This window comes from Thunnus thynnus, chromosome 15 (assembly GCF_963924715.1).
Source record: "Thunnus thynnus chromosome 15, fThuThy2.1, whole genome shotgun sequence".
Taxonomy (NCBI): domain Eukaryota; kingdom Metazoa; phylum Chordata; class Actinopteri; order Scombriformes; family Scombridae; genus Thunnus; species Thunnus thynnus.
In genome coordinates, this window is record NC_089531.1 from 30,235,660 (window position 1) to 30,256,423 (window position 20,764).

Below are 20,764 nucleotides of genomic sequence, written 5' to 3' on the forward strand. Positions count from 1 at the left end.
CAGGATTGGCTAGGCAGCAGGATCTATAGATGCTGCCTTGAAGGACTCACATACTTCAGGATATGTTCCAGTTGATGAGGTGTCTGCAGGCTGTAGAGAAGTGGCCTGTAGACAACTTGATTAAATATGGATGGTTGCAGTCTACATAAGGATTTAACTCATTCAATGGAGATCTACAAGTGACCTGTGGAGGGCAGCAATACGCCTTTGTTGTGTCTAGTCGGCCGCAAATTTTATCAGAAGAAGAAGAAGGTCACATGGTCCGGTAGTATGGCTGCCTGGTGAAAACTGTGCAGACTACAATCGGATAAAAACAATGCAATTCATATTGTGTGCGATGAAGTAATTTTACAGCAAGGAGTTCGTCGATAGTTTTATCCGTTTTTTCCGGTAAATAAAGCCTTTCATACACATATGCTAAGAAGCTCATTGTGGAAGTGGGACATCGTTTTTGGAATAATCTGCCACTCCTAAATGTAGCCTAGATTTTAATGTGAACTTTGTTTTAATGTTACTGTCCGAAAATGCTAAAGGAAAGTATTTCCTGACAGCATAACTTACATTTTAAATAAGGGTCCATCCAGACCTTATCCATGCCAAATCGAATACGGGATCCAATATACAAATGGTCTAGAGACACTTTTTATGAGTGAGCTCTGTGTGTTCAGGAATAACTAAAGCAACAATAAGTTAGCAACTAGATTTTTAAGGAGAATTTGGTGAGACGCTCTCCCTTGGGGCGTATAAATGGCTTATCAGGTGGACTGAATTCCTCTGCTTACAGAAACGGTGCATTTCATGCCACTCCTCCTTGTTTCTGTAGATAATGAAGCTGCGTGTCCAGCTGCAGTGCAAGAATCTGCATGAATACCTGAGAGAGCTGAGTCCTGACATTTTGGACAGACTGTACAACCATCCAGCAACATGTCTGGCTGTCTACAGGTAAGATGGCTTCAACACATGCTTATGGATTTGCTGTTGTTATGGTCATATGAGTCCAGAGACGACTGTGGTGTATAACTTCATATTGTGTGTGTGTGATCCTCTGCAGGGAACTCCCATCTCTTGCCAAGAATTATGTGATGCGTATGCTGTTCCTGGACCAGCCTCTCCCACAGGCTGCAGTGGCATTGTGGGTGAAAAAAGACAGTCAGAAGTGAGTCTCTTACCTTGTCATGACTTCATTAAGTCTAGAAGTATTGTTATAGTGGTGAGCTGTTTCATCGCCCTCTTGAACCGCTGAGTAACATTTCTACCACTGAATGTAAAGCAAAGACATCATTTGTCTTTTTATTTGCATCCACATGAGTTTGCTACTGATGTCTGTAATTAAAGGATAGGTTCACAGTTTAATGCATACTGTATCACATGTTGTTGTCAGCAAGACAGACAGCCTCTTGAGAGGTGGGGGCAGCAGAAACGGTCATCCACTCAATGAATGAATGAGAAAACATGAACCCACTCACAACAGAGCTACTCCACACTTCTGTGTTAGACTGACTGAAACTAACCAGGCCTGCAGTGTGAAACAAGTTCCACCCATAAGACATGATAGAGCTCAGTGTGAATGGTGATGTATCTGTATGGACTAAAGGTGTGGCATAGTAGTGAGTCAAAATACAGTCCTTAACAAAGTAGGGCAGCAACGATTATTTTCATTATTGATTAATCTGTTCGTTGTTTTTAAGCGTCGATCAATGTTTACCAAAGCCCAAAATGACGTCCACAAATATCTCGTTTTGTCCACAACCCTAAGGTATTCACATTACTGCCATAGAGGACTAAAGAAATGAGAAAATATTCACACTTGAGAAGCTAGAACCAGAGAATTTGGACATTTTTTACTTAAAGAAAGAAAGATTGGTCATTAAATTTAATAGTTGACAACTAATTGATTAATGAATAATCCCCTAATCATTGCAGCTCTATAACAAAGTTCCATAGATACAGCCTCTCTTGGTCATAATGTGAATGAAATTGGGATACTTGGTCTACACTGACAGGAATGGCATGTCATGCCTTCATCAAGCTTGAAGTCATCATATTGTAAGCAAATTGATGGAATGGAGTTATTTAAATGAATAGTTCAACATTTTCTGAAATAAATTTGTCCGCTTTCTTTCTGAAAGTGAGATTTCAGATTGAGCTCACTAATTGAAGAATTCGAGAAAGTGTTTTTAGATAAAATAAGCAGCTGGGGAATTCTGTTATCCATATATATATATATAAAAAAAGAACCAAGTCTATGGTATTTCTATATATCTTAAAGGATAGGTTCAGATTTTTCCAAGTCAGTCTTAATATGTGCCCACATGTGGAAATACATGTGGTCTTGGTGGTTGCTGTAACAATTCCTACTCTCTGCTCGCCAGAGCTGGATACTTGAGACTTGGACTGGAATTGGACTCGAGTCGGAAAAATTAGGACTTGTGACTCGCCTTGGACCCCTCTGCTGTGAGACTCAACTTGCTTGACACTTGAAAAAGACTGTACTTGATTTGAGACTTGAAGGCAAAAAACTGAGGAGACTTGACTTGGTGAGCCATGAATATTGAAAAATGCTACACTGAACGTAGTTATGGTTTTTGGAGCGCTGCCAAACTAAAATGGAATATGTAACTCCCCATCAGTGACGGTCACTGGTTGACATGCAAGAACTGTCCACATCGACATGTACTTTCTTTATCCTTTCTGTTGTTGTTGCACTGCTGTGGGTTGGGAGGAACAGCATTTCTGTCCACCGATTTGTCCATTTTGAGCATGGACAGATCGGTGCAGTCTCAGATGTGTTAGGGGAGAGAGTTCCAGAGGGAGTGGGCAGCTATGGAGAAGGCTTTGTTGCCCCAGGTCTGGTGCTTGGTCATGAGTGGTGGAGACAGGAGTTTGGCAGCAGGAGGGAGTGTGTTGGTGGAGCAGGTCAGTGAGTTAGGAGGGAGCCTGTTTTTGGAGGGCTTTGTGAGTGAGGAAAAGGACTTTGAATTGGATCTTTTGTGGGATAGGGAGCCAGTGGAGGTTCTGGAGGACAGGGGTGATGTGGTCATGGGGGTGGGAGTAAGTGAGCAGGCGAGCAGCAGAGTTCTGGATGTACTGGAGTTTATTTAGGACTTTGGATGATGTGCCATAAAGAACCTTGTTGAAGTAGTCAATTCTGGATGTGATGAAGGCATGGATCAAAGTTTAGTTAGCAGACAAGGAGAGTGATGGATGAAGACAAGCTATGTTTTTTAGGTGGAAAAAGGCAGTTCTGGTCTGATGTGGTGTTCAAAGAAGTTATAAAACAAGAACATAAACAGACAACATTTTCTGAATGAGAGGTCAGTCCCTCCTCTTTCTCAAACCAACTGGACATTAGAGAGCCTTGCGGAGCCTTGATCTCTTTTAATTATCGATTAATCTGTTGATTATTTCCATGATTAGTTGATTAGTTGTTTTGTATTGTTATCATTTGTAGATATTAAACTCATTATTGTAAAAATTACATTGTGAGAAGTACACCAAGAAATCACATGGTTTATCAGTAACCCGAATGTTCTCATGACTTCATGTTTTGGGTTATGATCCAGCTAGAAGTTAACTCTGGGCTGCATTTTTGCAGGTTTGATCTTAGGGTCTTGTTACTTTGAAACAGCTCCAAATACAAATTGAAGGTTTGTGTCAAATGATCAACAATTAAACCAATTTCGACTCAGTTATCAATGTATGAAGAACAGGGCTCTGCTTATTGGTTTGTTACTTTGCCCACACAAAAACAACCAGATAGATACAGTACCTTGGTATTAACATTCTCACAGTATATATTGTTATCTCACCCAACTCTAGTGAACACACACACTTAAGTCCCAATTCCATACCACGTATAAATTGTATACACTATATACTATATACTTATCTTCATTTTATACTGTTAGTATAGAAGAAATCAACATACTACATGGTTTTATACTGTTAGGAAATGATACAATATGTGTGCTGTGCAAAGAAAATGAAACTGTGACTTCAGAATGCCACCGCCAGTTTCACCACCATCCACTACTCCTTTTTACTTTGTCCAGCCATTGAATTAGGTAGACAAAAAAATTAAATTTGAATGCTGTGGAGATGATATACACCCAGACCATTCCTACTTTTTACTTAGTATGGGTGACATATGTGGTAAGCCCTATCCACATAGTTTAGTGTATTTTTGGTCTGAGGCTGTTTTTCATATTTAAGTCTCAATGCTGCAGAAAACAATGATATTTATAATTTGCTTTCTACTTGTAAATTCCTCTGAGGTGTGTATTATTGTCCTACACATTGTTGGCTGTCCAAGGCACATGATTTGACACCACTGGAATTCTTGCATCTGGGTTTTGAGTCTTATTCTGGTTTTGATCATATTTGTACGGTGGCCACTAAGGGCAAAACACATGCAAAAGCAAAAGCACAAACATTAAGAAAAATGAGACAAAACAGTAAAATACATCTTTGCTTTGATATTTGTTGTATTTCTCTTAATACTGCTTTCGCTTACTATGTGTTTTGTCTTTTAGGGGCCACCATATATTTAGAATATGACATTTACATTGTACAGTACATGATTATAACAGCAGCACTTGTGTCATGATCCCTCAACATCTCAAACACTTATTTCTGAGTTTAGTTTCTGGTCGTCGGAACCTTGCTGCATTACCACTCTATGCAATTAATCTCTTCATCTGATTATCAGGTATGGAAAGCAAGAGTGACAATACAACTAATGCTCTACATTACCAAGTCTTTCCCCTTATTCCAGGGTGTTGATCATCATTATATAATTTACCATCATATTTGTTGTACTTGTTTTACTGGCATAACTGGAGTTGATGATGAACCTGCCCACATGACAGACAGCGATCAGAAAACTGGATCTAGTGTGTACATGCCCCACCTGGAGTTCTCCAGCTAGCACATCCAGGTTTTTCAAAAGTGGGAGTCTTTTCCAGGAAATCTGAAACCATGACACATATTTACATGTGCAACGCATAACAGGTATACTGAAAAAACCTGATCATAACTGGGAGACTGGTGCACATAAACATATAGTCACCAGTTTGTTGATGGTGAATCTGTCAGATATTACAGTGGGATCTATGCATGTTTGCAACAGTGTTACCACCAGACTAGTGTACTTACAGGGTGCATACCCATCTTAAATAGCATCAAGGGGAAAGTGAAACTGACACAGTTAATGAAATGTCATGTGAGTTAGCAGCTTTTTATCACTTTTTCAGTGGGTGAAAAATGGTGGACTACACATTTCAGAGTGATAACCATTTCAGTTCATTGTGTGTTTTTTTATCTTTGGCTTCCAGGGATCATGATGAATGTGTCTCGGTGTTGGCAGGACTCCGCCTTTGGCACAGTCAGCAGCTGCAGGGTGGTCTGCAGGGATACATTTTAAATCCAGTGTTCAAAGACAACCTGAGGATAGCACTGCTCGGCGGGTAGGTCTGCTCCCTGTGAACACACTGTTCAATCGCAGGGCTGCAGTACTCTTCTCTCTCACTCTGTGTTTAGAAACTGTTCATTTTGTTGTCAGTTTGTTCTCAGCCTTTGCCATCCAGGACCTGGTTGGTTAGAGTTTCAAATGAAGATCCAACATGTTAAAGGACAGGTTCACAATTTTTCAAGTCTGTCCTAAAACAATAGTCAGGTGCCCGAACAAACATTGACACAAGTTTTCTCAGTTATCATTCCTCCTGTTCATACTGACCATTATAAGATCCCTTCATAATGTACTTAAAATGTAAGTGATTGGAGCCAAAATCCACAGTCCTCCTTCTCTGCAAAAATGTATTTAAAAGTTTATCTGAATCTAATATGAAGCTTCAGACGTCTAAATGGGGTCAAATCAAGTAGATATCTTTCAACATTACAGTCTTTTTAGTTACAAAACCCCTCTTTCTGTTACCACAGCTACAATGATGAACTGATGGAGAATTATCACCAACTCTTTTGTTCCCTTTGTTCAGTCTCACGGCTCTCGTCTGCCTGGTTTCTAGCAGCAGCAGGCAACTGTTTACTTTGAAAAAGCTTTGAAAAACCCACTGTACACTACCTGGTCAGCACCAAACAGCAGACAGACACAGTTAGAAACTAGCTGGTGAACATAATGGAGCATTTAACAGCTAAAGAGACAGATATTTTTCTCAGGAGTTGGTCAAGACCAAAACAGAGCTAAAAGGAGAGTAAATATGGGTCTTACATCCATGAGGTAAACATGAACATGTTGTTTTCAGGGTGTTCTGCTGCCTCCAAGTGGCCATCCATGGATTAGCCTCCCTTTTAAACAAGTAAAAATCTGATACTGCCAGTTGTAGTTAGCTTCCTGCCTGGTTAGCTTCATGTATGACAATTATACAAGCTAATTTCAACCTTGAAAATACCCAGTCATTATGATTACTTATTGTTTGGCCCATGTATCACAAGCTGTTTGTCCCGTATTGTTGTACATATAGAATAATCTGCTACAACTTTTGTCTATGTGAATAGATGCAGGGATACAGGACTTTTCATTACAGGTTTATCTCACAAATTTTCAGTCTACAATGTCAGAAGTTCTCTTAAAAGCCTATTTAAGTACTTTGTCAGCCTTTAAACATGAGCCATTTTTACTTTTTCTTCTTAGAATGATTATTTAGATGTAGAGGTAAAATTAGGGTTAAAATTGTGATGTCAGGGTCATTAAGAGAAATATGACATTTTAATTTCATCTCATTTTATTTTCAGCCAGCTAGGCTCGGCACAGTTCATCTGTCATGGCCAAATTTTAGATGAACCTCCAGTGGCTAGAATTATCCATCTAGACCTGTTATTTGATGTACAGTTTCATATGTGACTACTTAAAGATATGATATGTAACTTTTCTGCAATAAAATGTCTGTTATTTTGTTGAGTTTTGTTGACTCACATTATTGCAAATGTTTCCAACAATTTTCAAACCCAGAGAAATCGTACTTTTAATAAAGGTGACGGTCTATTTCATGTGGTTGCCTGTCAATGGCATCATGTTCCCTTTACGCATGCGTCAAGGTTGTGGTTTTCACCAGAAGCTGTCATAAATTTACTGTTTTTTCAGTTTATAGCCACATTTTTACAATACACTTTTAAGTTCATGGTTGTTTTCAACTATTTCTTTTAACCGGATGAAGGACTTAAGTCATTAGATGTCTGGATCTTAAGTTATCAGAGAAACAAGCTGAGCAAACGTTAGCAGCAGCTCAGCTTGCAGCCCCTCCAGATGTCCTGTGTCCACTGAACAGCATCAGAGAAACACTGATTTTTAGCGTGAAACTGCTACTCAGTGTTTTTACCAGTTTTAATCACTGGGTCCGTTTGTTTTGAAGAGGAGGAGACCTCTGTGGATAATTCGGCTTCTGGTAAAAACCTCCTGAACAATGAACACTGAAGGAATCCTAACCGGGAGAAGCTGACTGCAACGATGAAAACAACAGCATCAAACTCCGTCTTTTGTCACATATTGTAAGTTTAAGTGTCTTTCTAAAATATTTCACTACTGTGACCAACCACAGGGGCAGAGCGTGGGCGGATGAGGGCAGCTCTCTGGGCCCTGACCGCCACGCAAGGGACATCGAGAGTCTGGACCGCTACGCCATGGAACGCTGGGAGGTCATCCTGCACTTCATGGTGGGCTCTCCCAGTGCTGCTGTCAGTCAGGACCTGGCTCAGCTGCTGGTTCAAGCAGGCCTCATGAGAAGGTAGATATGTAACAGTTATAGTAAAGAGCACTGTCAAGTTTGTTTTTACACTGTAAAATGTACTGCTCATATCTTGGTCACAAATCTTTAATAACCTAATTTAAAGGATCCATATCAAAAAATATTTGTGTTTATAAATACATGTTAACAGTTATTCTTCAACACATCATTGTCAGATCTTTTCTTTTCAACTCTTTGATATTGATATCTGAGATCGGCCTCAAAAATGTGGTATACGTAAGGCATAGAGCTAAATGAACCTTTGCTAAGCCCTTATTTACTATTTCTATGCCTATCAATCCCTCATTCTAGCACAGCACATAATCAGTGTATAATGGTGGCAGATTTAGCACTGGAATTCATATGAATTTTTTAAACAATAGGTTGTTGACTTGAGACAGAAAAAGATAAAAGCAGTTTCTCATTTCTAGCTTTTGTTGGCTGAAATGACCACTGTTGCTAGCAGATTTTATCTGCTCTAGCTAGCTAAAGCAGATATGTTATCTCATTTATATTTCTTCATCTGACGCTTATAAAAAATGGGATCTCTGCAAAAGGGTAAATCTGACTTTGATGGCTACATACATGATACAATGCTAATTCAGCGCCATGTAATAAAACAAGAAAGACAGAGGTTAAAGCTTAATGTCCCAGGTAAAAAAGTCAGCATCCTCAGCATAATTTTATACAAGAGAAGGCTTTAATGATGTGGCTACTAATGAGTTCGGCATCTTGGGCTAACTTCCAAAATCCAATAAAGGGCAGGACAGAGCTGTTAATGCTGGCCTAAACTCTCTATATAGTAGTATCTCCTACACAGAGGATTTCACCCTGAAAACCCCTAAAAATAATGTAGTTAGCTAATGACATGCTAAGTCCTGGCCCTGGAAGTAACAAGATAGTCAGCCAGGCATGCTAATGCTTACGGCTTACATCAGAGCAGACCAGTGTTGGCAACTATTTTCAGGGGGAAGTAGCTAAACATACAAGATTTTTAAAAATGAAAGAAAATTAAGTCAAACTAAACTGACTCTAAGTAGCTATATCATTAGCTTTTTTTCAAGCAGCTATAGCCTTATAATATGCATCTATCCACCTCTAATTTTAATGCATTATGCAAGCTGTTGCATAGACTATGTATCTGAAGTTTCATGAATAGAGAGATGATCCAGACACGGAAATAAACTCAGTCTATTTTGATGAAACAAAATCAAGCTTAAATAGTCAAGTTAAATAATTTCAAGTAAAAACAAAGGAGAAGGAATTCCCTGGTCAAACAATGTGGATTAGTGATTGATCTTTACAGTAGGGACACACATTCACAGCTCATTCACCTCTCTGTCTGGCTGATGATTGGTCGACTGAACGTGCTACTGCTCTGTTCCATCTACTCAGTCCAAAGAACCACAGCAACATTAGCACTCATTCACAATCAATATTGGAGATGAGTTAAGGTCTGCCCAAAAAGTCAGTAGCTGCTTTTTTTTAAAAAAAAAGTGTGGGGCTAAGTGAATGGTCAATACTTAAAACAGTTGGGTACCTGAATGCCCACCGTGCTCCTCAATACAAACCTGATTAAGACCTTAAATCAAAGAAAATCCAGTTCAGAAAGAGCTTTTCAGTGCTAAAAAGAGTGCTATCATGTGTTTTAAATGTCAGTGAAACGTTGACAAGCACCAGCTTCATGCTTTAACTTCACTTAAATTACATCCCTGATGGCAAAATCCACCCAAAAAAAGGCTACTCAATAGTGCATCCTCATTAATTAATATAGAACCATGGGAAATCCAGAGATAGAAATTGGCTGTAGCCTGTGCATGAGCAGAATCCATCTCAGGCTAGATAGAGAATAAAAATGAATGTAGACTCCACTCTTGAGAGCTTTGATGAATTTAGCTATAGGTTGAATCATTTTTACATGAAGACCTCCAATTATAACTGTACCTCATGTAGTCATGTCATCTTCTCTGTTTGTCAGTGAGTCAGGGGAGGCACCCTACATCACCTCAGCTGGGTTCCAGTTCCTGTTGCTGGACACAGCCTCTCAGCTGTGGTACTTCACCCTGCAGTACCTCAAAACTGCTCAGGTACCTGTGTATCATCTATTTTGACCTGGTTAGGTTTAAAGAAGTTAGGATGGCATAAAGCAATGGTTATCAGCTATGTGCCATTAAGGCTCAAGAGTCTCTATAGCCTGTCATTACTCTGATTCAGACATCTTCAGGCAGTGAGGGCTCTAATCAGTGACATGAGCTACTGAAGAGATTGGCTTGAATAAAAAAAGCTGCAGATTTTGGGTCACAGTGATCCATTTCTAGACTTTCTGCTCTCTACCGGGCTCTGGTTAATGACCTGTGTAAACCTGATTAATGCCTTATTTATGGAAAAGAATGTCTACTGCTGGGAGTGGAATGAATACAAAATAAAGGAGGACAAAGTAACCATGAACTGCTATAAAACATGCAGTATGGGGATACTAATTCTCTGATTGAGAAACAGTTATGCAGCAGCAGCTAATCAATCTGCTCCTTTTTGTTCTGTCAGCTCTGAATAACCAATAATTTCCCAGTAAAGTAGAAAATTAAAAAGGCCTAATATGGGAACTTTATTTCCAGCTGACCCAATCAGGCTTAATTCTCTTCTTCTGATGAGGCCCATTTAAATATAATCATTCAGTCACCCTCCACTTCCAGCAAAGGCAGGACATGAATGGAGAGGAAACATCCCAAGAGCACTGAAATACTGTAAGAAACCTCAAGCAGAACCCGGCTCTAGGTGGGCGGCCATCTGCTTTGACCGGTTGGATTGAGAGAGAGAGAAGGGGGTGGGGGGGTAGGGACACAGAGAAGCAAAACAACAACAACAACAATAGATATATGACTAGCAACAACAAACAGCAGCAACAGCAGGAACAGCAGGAGAGGGACAGAAGAAGGATATCCTTCTTCTGGCTCTGCCTCCCATTTCATTTCATTTCCCTCAGTGCTTGAACAGATTGTTTGATCATGCATCCCTTTGGGGGCCTCAGCAGTTAATTTCAGTTGGTCGATTCTGAACTGAGGTGACACACACACACACTTAGTTACACAAACACACACACAAAGGTCCCATGTTCAAAATAGAAGCCCCCAGATAGTAACAAGAGATTACCAATGGCCTGATTTTCAAAATTAAAGCCCCCCAACTACCAGGAGCTTAAAGCGGGCTTCATGATTGCTGCAGACTTTCAAAATACTATGAATGAAACTGTATTTGTCTTAAACAGAGATAGTGTTGTCAGCAGAGTGATGACTATGATATGACTGTTGTTGTACTGATGGAATTAGTGCTGTGGAGATGAACTTCATACTGAATTTATCAAGAGCTGCTAGGGCACAGGTAATTCCACATCCCCTCAGTGTTTTTTACCCTGTTACCCAGTCTTTATCAGTGACCAGCCTTTATTTTTTTGTGATAGCTATTATTTCAAACTTAGACATTATTCGAATACCTGAATTTATGGTATTTCTATATCTATTTGTATATATTTCATATATTTTCTTTTGCAGTCCAGAGGGATGGACCTGGTGGAGATCTTATCATTCTTATTCCAACTCAGTTTCTCCACTCTGGGCAGAGTAAGTGCACAGCAGTTTCTGTTTGACTCTCAGAGCATTGTGTGTGTGTGTGTGTGTGTGTGTGTGTGTGTGTGTGTGTGTGTGTGTGTGTGTGTGTGTGTGTGTGTGTGTGTGTGTGTGTGTTTGTTTGTTTGTTTGTACCAGCTATTCCTCATGTTGTGGGGACGTAAATCTATTTACACAGTCATGTTGTGGGGGCTCGCCTCCCTTATGGGGACAAAATGCAAGTCCCCTTAATGTAAACATGTGGTGGTTATGGTTAAGGTTAGGATAAGTCTCCAGGAAATGAATGTAAGTCAATGTAATGTCCTCTGAAGTGATTGAAACATGACTGTGTGTGTGTGTGTGTGTGTGTGTGTGTGTGTCCTGAAAAGCAACATAACAGTGTCACAAGGGTCTGAGGTTTTGAAATTCCTCCTTAGTATAACTTTTCTTTGTTGTTATTGATCATGCATTGCCTGTGTGCCTCAGGATTACTCAGTGGAGGGTATGAGTGAGTCATTACTCACCTTCCTGCAACACCTCCGGGAGTTTGGACTGGTCTTCCAGAGGAAGGTAAGGCTAATGATGAGAGGAAAAATCCACTTACACTTAAAATATTGTCATCCCCACTTAATGATCCTCATGGGTAAGCTGGGTCACTGCATCAGCAATAGTGCTGGTCTACACCAAGTTATACTTTGATCACTACTAGAAAATGAATTAGAAATTCACAGCAAAAAAAAGAAACACTAAATTGACATAAAAAGGTAGAAAAGGGGTTATGTAAATACTGCATATGTTATCGATATACAGCAATAACATAATGTTTAAATAATAATGTATGGAAAATATAAAGACTACAGTAAAACAGTAAAAGTTTAAACAACAACAGCAGACATGACTAAGGCAATAATTAAATATACAATATTATACTAATAAACTAGACTACTAAAACTATAACATACTGTATTTGAAGTATGTACAAATCAAAGCTATAAAATTTGTGTTAATTGTGATTTCTATCACATTACTTCATACTAATGATTAATAATATTATGACTTCTGAAGCCCAGGTTGACCTGGCACTGTTGCATATGTTCCACCCACAATACCATTAAATATCACATTAGAAAAAAGGTAATGGCCAAGCATGGTCAATATAAAGGTTACAAGACCGTCTCTAAAGAGCTTGATGTTCCTATGACCACTGTTGCCAATATTATTAAGATGTTTAAGGCCCATGGAATGGCAGCCAACATCTCTGGACGTGGTCGCAAGAGGAAAATTGGCCCAAAATTGAATTGAAGGATTGCTCAAATGGTCAAGAAAAAACCAAGGATCCAAGCTGATCTTCAAGTTCAAGGCACAGTAGTTTCAAGTTGCAACATCCGTCACTGTCTGAATGAAAATGGGCTCCATGGTTGAAGACTCAGGAAGACCCCACTTCTAAGAGGGAGACATAAAAACAAGACTGAACTATACCAAAATGGCCTTTTCGAGATCTGAAATAAAAACTATACCAGGTTCTTGTACTCTATCATAAAACTCTATTATTTCTAAAAATCTGTCTGTTATCATTTACACTTCTTCCTTTCATGAATCCTGACTGATCTGGATGAATGACCCTAGGTAATACCTTTTTATCTGATGTTTGCATCATAACACTGTAATGTAATAGACCTCCAGTTTTTGAGATTTGTCAGGTCTTTATATTGTCCATTGTGTTCCTGTTTTGAAATTAGTGAAATCAGCACTTCTTATTTAGTTCCTGATAGTTTCCTTTCCGTATATGCACTATTAAAACATGCCAACATATGAGCTTTAATGTGGTGATAAAAGATTTGTTCCATACAGGCCTGGGCTCTTAAAGATTTTAAAGCAGTTAAGAGCCATGGACAGTTCCTCCTCTGAGATTGGTCCTTCACATAAGCTTTTCTCTTCAGATTTTAATCGTGGCCTCATTGGTGGGAAAAAAGGTTCTGTGCTGGCACTGAAAAGTGGGACTGGGGGATTTTGAAATGAAAATATTTTAGAAAAATATTTCGTTCTCCCTTTTCCATCCATTCCATTTTATTTTTGTAGAGGTTTTGGCTTGATGGACCAATGGACCAATCCAGTCCAGCCCAGTTCTAGACTTGCATTCATCCACTGGCAAATTATACTAGTATCTACAAAAACATACAGTAGAGCATACTATAAGGAAAGCAATGTCATATTACTCTATTGCAATTTGAGTGAAGGAGAAGGGAGCTAACTGTCCATTGGTAACTGAGGGAACTCTAAGCTAACAGGTTGTTTTTGCCTCAGATAGCTGACAGTAACACTGCTTTTAGCTTCACCATAGACATCGTCACTGGTCAGTCCACACACACAGTCAGCAGTTCTTATTGTGACTGATAACTGACAGTCAAATGTGAAAGTCAAACAGGCTTACAAAATGGAAGTGTATGGAGGACATTACTCTGTTTAGGTGATGTGTTTGAAACTGCAAAACAATCAGAAATAAATTCTTCTCTCTTTTGTCATCAGAGGAAATCAAGGCGGTACTACCCCACCAGACTGGCCATCACTCTGGCTGCGGGAGTCACTACCAGCTCATCTTCCTCCTCCTCCTCTTCTAACATGGGCTCTACTCCTGGTACTGGAGATGCAGGTTTCATTGTGGTAGAAACCAATTATCGTATCTACGCCTACACAAGTATGTCTGAGCACTGGAAGCATTCTGTGACGCATGTTAACACTAATAAATACATTTTTACACAATTTTCAAGTCCTTGTTCATATGAGAGCATAGCTGAGAAGGCTGGCAGACTGCTCTATGTTTGATTCTGGCAACATCAGCGGACTGTTGCTCATTCCTGCCTGTTCTGATGAAGATAACTTTTAGTACACTACCCAGCTGTACACACAAAATTTTGGGAAAATTCGCTTTTTCACTTTCTTTCTCATAGTGAGATGTTCAGATATCAATCTCATGTCTGTGTCAAGTACAGGACGTGGTTAGCCTAGCTTAGCATAAAGACTAGAAGCAGGAAGAAACCGCTAGCCTGGCTCTGTCCAAAAAACGTACACCTACTGAGATCTCTAAAGCACACCATAATTTATACAGTGTTTTTCAGTTAATACAATCATATTTCCATGTCAAAAAAGATTGATATTGCACATGTTGAACATATGAAAATATTAACTTGGCAGTAGCTCAAAGAGTATGTACTGACTTGTTTGTGTGTTCCTCCCAGACTCAGAACTTCAGATCGCTCTGGTGGCTCTCTTCAGTGAAATGTTGTATCGCTTTCCAAATGTAGTGGTGGCTCAGGTCACAAGAGAGTCAGTGCAACAGGCCATCGCCAATGGTATCACTGCACAACAGGTACTCAACTACTGCACACACTGCATATATAGGGGACATAGGCTGCGCCAGGACATCATGCTTAGGGAAGCTAAAATTGAGTGGTCAAATATAATGCTACATGCCTTACCATATGACTATATAGCAAACATAACAACAAACATAAACTGTATATGATATAAGAATATAACACTTTATGTTTAAGAGGACGTTCCTATCACCACATGAACTTGACATGTAGACATGTCTCACAACATTGTTACAGATGAGTTCACCTGTAATTTAAAATAGATTTATTTAATTTATTTCAAGAAAGCTGGTCAGCAGAGGTGATATATCTGTGATGATGAGTGTTTTAGAACCATGGATAGTGTCAAGAGAGAGAGAGGCGAGGCTATAACCACATCTTATTAATAGCCTACTAATTAATAAAATTAAATGTTTTCTTCATAACTTTCTGTCATAGCGTAGAAACACTGCACAGTTCAGTAGCACATCGCAGCCTAGCCATTAATAGTTCTTGATCTAATTTGATGAAATCCACAAATAATAATTATGCAAAGGTGTGCACAATCAAACATATTAAAACAGAACACAGACATAAGACATAAAAACCCATCTTACCACATGTCTAGATAAATGATATGCTTATTTACAAAAGATAAGGTCACCTGCACACAGGCCACACACATGGTTAGAAACACTCAACTGACATGACATTGGAACACTGTTCAGGTTTAACAGCACTGTGTCAGACTGCTGACAACAGACTAACCATTGCTGTAATATTATACTGAGAAAAAACATCAACTCACTGTTGAGTAGGCCTACATATATTATTGTGATAGATTAATACAAGCATAGTTTGTTAAGGTCACGAATGACAGAGAAATGTAAGTTACTGTAGAAAAAACTCAAAGTGGTGTTAATGTAAAGTAGTCTCACTCTAAAGTTACTAGACTCTAGCAGAATATATTATACAGCAAATAAAAAGTGTAGTGTTCTGGATTTAAAATGTCATTTCATCATATTTCATTTAGATTTGTTGTCTTTTTATTGACTCATTAGCTCTACTTGGTTCTGTTTCCCAGGCTTTTTGCTTTCATTTTACACTCAATCATTGAACAATATGACACATCTCCTGGTACTTTCATGACACAGAAGTCATAAACAATAAGTAAAGGTTTCTGTCTCTACTGCTCACTCTGGCAGTTACCTTTTCTTGCTTGCATCTGCGCTTTCTCACTAAAGTAACCTATGTTAGCTATTGCATACAAATAACAATCAGCAAGTAATTTACAAAAAGTTTCAGCATTATACAGTATTTTCATAACTAGTCTCTTTAAATTCTCATTAAAATGACAAAAATATAAGAAATATGTTTTCTAACAGTGGCTGCTCAGTGCTCAGTGTCACCTCCAAATACCCAGATTTTCTCCCAGCTAACTGTTGATGTACTAAAACCTTGACATTTACAGGCACAATAACAAAATCATTTTTAGCAAATCTGTATATAGTTCAATTCAATTCAATCCAATTTTATTTATATAGAGCCAAATCACAACAAAAGTCATCTCAGGGCACTTTTCACATAGAGGAGGTTAATCACTCTTTAATTTACAGACACCCAACAAATTCCCCCATGAGCAAACACTAAGTGACAGAGGCAAGGAAAAACTCCCCTTTAACAGGAAGAAACCTCAAGCAGAACCAGGCTCTAGGTGGGCGGCCATCTGCTTTGACCGGTTGGGTTGAGAGAGAAAGAGGAGGGGGGGTACACTGTAAACTCTTTCACTTTACTGTAGAATGAGCCAGAGGAGCATAAACAACCTGACAATCAACGAAAATACTGATGAGCAACCTCGTTCAAAGTTCAACCCAACAACAAAATAAATAACTGAATAATTTATTTACTGATAAATAGTAATAGTATAGTAAGATGCAAGAAATGAGACCAGTGTGAAGTGACACCTAATTTGCATTAAAGGCACTGATTGATTCAAATGAATTGTTATAACAAGGTACACAGTGAAATACTACTTTGGCTGTTTTGCTTTAGTTATGATGCATCTATTCAGTGCAGCCAGTGAGCTGCTTATACATGTCTGAGCTACAACACAGCTACAACTACAGTAGTACAGTTGTGTGTACTATTTGTTCAGTTAACAGCAACAAACACACAATCACTACAGTTCATTTGGAAAAAAAAAAACAGATGTTTCTAAGCGCCACAAAATCCCAACAAAGGAACCATCCTGCCCCTCACTAAATCTTGTTTTGTATAAATCCTGACTGAAATGTGTTCAGCATCCTGCATCCTCCTTTTCTCACGTCATTGTCTACACCACACAATACTACACAGAGGTCAACAAGTCACTAATCTCAAGTTGAACTTGATAATTAATGAACACCACACTCACACATATCAAAGGCAACACTCAGGGAAGAGCAGAAATCCAGATTAGAAAAATGCTCCACTTGTGACAAAAAATAAAGGTGAAAAAACTTCCACACATTCTCTCATTTATTGCTGGTATATTTATTTATCTGCAATGGTTTTAGTGTTTTACCTTCATCAAGTATGTACTTACCTAATTACCTAATACCTAATTATAGTGATAAAAATAAGTCATTAATTCCCTTTAAAAGTGTTGGCACCAATGTAGGTTTTTTGTGACTTGACATATAATTGCTCTTTTTTTATTGGGGAAAATATGTGTTAAACAGATGTGGCAGATATTCATTTCATATCATATGGAATATTTTATTAGTTTTCAGGTATCACCCAGCATTCCTGGTTAGTAATCCACCTTAATATGTGCTTAATATATAATATTTTTTTTTACTTTTCCAGATTATCCACTTTCTTAGAACCAGAGCACACCCTGTCATGCTCAAACAGGTACATGAAATCCACCCATTCTTTTCACTCTGTTAATTCTAATAATCATGGCTGGTTGGCCTGTAACGGGTCTGCATTGTCTTCATCCTTTTATCTGTGTGTGCAGATCCCGGTGCTGCCTCCAACCATAACAGATCAGATCAGACTGTGGGAGCTGGAGAGAGATCGACTGCAGTTTACAGAGGGTGAGTGGGCTTATTTATCTGTGAGTGTTTTCATCTTTAATAAGATTCTAAAAATCATTGCTTTATGTTGTAGCCAGTGTTTTATGTCTTAGAAACAGTGTGAGGTAATGTGGAATCAGGTAGCTGAAAGGAAACCTAATAGAGAGCTTGAAGCTGTGTGTGGTGGAGTCTGAGGTGTGTGGAGAGCTGCTGTGAACTGATTGAATTCTCAGAGTGTCATCATTTGTCCTTCCTGAAGGTTATGACTGACAGACGCTGGCTCCACTCTGTTGATAGGGCTTAGTCAATAGAGCTGAGCTGTAACTGTGCTGTTGTTCACTGTAATAGAGAGGATGAGTATTGATGTTGTGCTGGCCTTTAACCTCATTTCTCACCTGTCTGTTGATGTCCACATCTCCCTCAGGAGTGCTCTATAACCAGTTCCTCTCTCAGGCTGACTTTGAGGTGCTACGAGACAGAGCTCAGGTTTGGATTTTGTTTCTTATCTACATAAGTTAATAATATACTATTCTATAATGCATATTATTTTGATTTTTAGGTAGTTTACATTGTTTTCTGTCTTCTTACATTCTGCTGCCAGTTTTCATCCTGTAAATTCTACAATGGCACGTTTTATTCATGGATTTCGAAGGATAACAGCATGAATTTCCCACATTTTTACAAACCTACAATACTGAAATCACCAATACACTACATGGCCAACAGTACAGTATGTACTAGAGTACAAGACCTCCATGTTGTCCAAAAACTATTAAAAGTCAAAAAACCTTTTGCACTCTGAAAGATGTCTCAGAAATCTCTCTTTTTTATTAACTTACATGTGTGCTCAGCCATGTAAGTTAATAAAGAGAGAGATTTCTGACGATATTACGTGTAATTTCGTGTGCTTCTTTTTTCTGTTGTCATTTTTATTGACTTATTAAAGTGTACAGAGACTTTCTGGCTGATGTGCACTTTAAATAAACTGAAGTTGAAGTTTCAGAGTGTGAAAGATTTTTTTGACTTTTGATTGCAGTACCTGAACTGCAGTGTTTCAAGTGTTTTGAAAATTAGTCTTCCAAAAACTATTAGCACATCAATGAGTCACGCTGTAGCACTGGGTGACATGTTCCTTCATCACAAAGAGTATGTTAGTTTGTTTAGAAACGGCTCCAAAGACTAATAACAGTGATCATGTTTCTAGTCTCCAGAGAGTGGTTCTGTGTAAGGCAGACACCACTGAGCATGTACGAGAATGCAACCTCTTGACTTATTACTACATACATTGTAAATTTCTCAATGAAGGTTAGTACTACTGTCAGTACTTACTCTGGAGGCTGAAAATGTGATCGCAGTTGTTAGTCTTTGTCTAATGTGACCAAACTCTTGATGGTGAAGGAACATGTCACCCACTGCAGCGGTGTGGCTCTTTGACATGTTTTTAATAGTTTTTGGACAACAACAGAGGTCTACAGCACAGAGGAATCAGGTCTATCAGGCTTTGGATACACACACAATACTTTTTACAGTTCATTGTTGCTCTGGATCCCAACATGAGATTTGTTGACAATAAGAAAAATATAATAAGTGGCCAGCCTTAAGGCCTGTATCCTGTTATCCTGTTTGCCTTCAACAGTAACTCTGGAAAATGATCCATCTACTCCATCTCCTTAACCTTTCCAACTCACTGCTGCTCTATCGCTATTTAATGACATGATCATCAACTCCTTGCAATACTATCCGTTGTTGCAGTAGCATGCTGCTGTGTAATGAAGTTGTTGTGGTTCAGGGTCTGGGCTGCCTGGTGTGGCAGGACGTGGCTCACAGGGTGATGGTGGTGACACCACAGGGACACAGCGAGGTCAAGAGGTTCTGGAAACGACAGAAATCTCACACATAACCGGAGGAAGAGGAAACACGAGTGATGATATCACACCTGATGAAGACAGCACTTCCTGCTGTACAGTTGTTCATTGCTGTCAGTGCTGACAGAGAAAGTGGAGAGGACTTCATTATTTTGTATTTTTCATAAAAGGTTGACTTCCATGTATTTTGGATTAAATGGTGATATGAAGAAAACCTCTGCTTGTTTTTCTTCTCCTGTTTGAATCATTGTGTATTTGCAGATAAGCCAGTAATGATTTCCTGTCTTAAATACATAAACATGGACTAAATAGGGATTTTGATAATAATATTCTTCCAGTCTGTTGCAGGCTAAGTGGAATAGATTTCATTGATTTTCTGTAAAATCAATGAAATTTTCTGGTGAATTTTAGAAATGGGTTACTTTAAAGGAACACCAGAGAAAGGAATGGATTTCCCAACTTTTTTCATGTATTGATTGGATTCAATGGTTTTCAGTCCATCTGAAGTTGAAACATTTTACTGAGTTCTGTAGACGACAGTATCTGACCAATACAGGGGTTTCTTATTTTCCCTTTCACAGACGAGGAACCACATCAACTTCAAACCACAATTCTGTTCTCACGCACCATCCATCTCGCATCACTGAATAAGTGAGTGAGTGAGTGAGTTAGCATCTGACCTCACAGTTTTCTGACCATGTGACCAGCTGAGGGGCCTGTCATAAAGAAGAATAGCTGATCAGGGTGCAGTAATTAAGCATATCTTGCACAGACCAGCTGATTCCTTGTTTTCAGTCCAATATGCTGCCTGTGTCTTCAGCACCATTTGAAAATACGGCCAGGGATATAAATATGTGGCCAGTATTAATAGCAGATATTAGGTCATCACAGATACATAGGTATGTTGGTCAATAATTAACAAAAAATATCTGCACAGAAAGGCCAAGATACATTTGAACTAAATACAATGAGTGTTAACCAGAAGAGTGAAGTTGTATTCTATAAAAAAACAAAGCTGCCAAGCTGATGATAATTCTATTTGGGTTCATCACTATAAGTGACACCTTTCATATAGTCATTTGAGCCATTGTTTATATAAAAATATTGATTAGTGCAACTTTAACATCCAAATCAAAAATGTTTGTT

General features: G+C 38.8%; 1 protein-coding gene across 1 annotated transcript; it reads left to right on the plus strand.

Annotated features, from left to right (window-relative positions):
* Nucleotides 1-233: 233 nt before the first annotated feature.
* Nucleotides 234-19,832, plus strand: gtf2h4 (general transcription factor IIH, polypeptide 4). Its single transcript, XM_067611727.1, has 14 exons — nucleotides 234-390; nucleotides 824-942; nucleotides 1,052-1,156; nucleotides 5,334-5,465; nucleotides 7,554-7,739; nucleotides 9,718-9,826; nucleotides 11,288-11,356; nucleotides 11,828-11,911; nucleotides 13,868-14,036; nucleotides 14,578-14,708; nucleotides 17,542-17,589; nucleotides 17,696-17,774; nucleotides 18,178-18,239; nucleotides 19,543-19,832. The coding sequence occupies exons 2-14, from the start codon at nucleotides 827-829 to the stop codon at nucleotides 19,651-19,653; spliced, it is 1,401 nt and encodes a 466-aa protein (XP_067467828.1). The 5' UTR covers nucleotides 234-390; nucleotides 824-826; the 3' UTR covers nucleotides 19,654-19,832.
* The last annotated feature ends 932 nt before the right edge of the window (nucleotides 19,833-20,764 follow it).

Coding starts and splice junctions, on each gene's coding strand:
- gtf2h4 (XM_067611727.1), top strand. CDS start 827: ATGAAGCTGCGTGTCCAGCTGCAGTGCAAGAATCTGCATGAATACCTG. Junction 943..1,051: donor ACATGTCTGGCTGTCTACAG/GTAAGATGGCTT, acceptor GATCCTCTGCAG/GGAACTCCCATCTCTTGCCA. Junction 1,157..5,333: donor GTGAAAAAAGACAGTCAGAA/GTGAGTCTCTTA, acceptor TTTGGCTTCCAG/GGATCATGATGAATGTGTCT.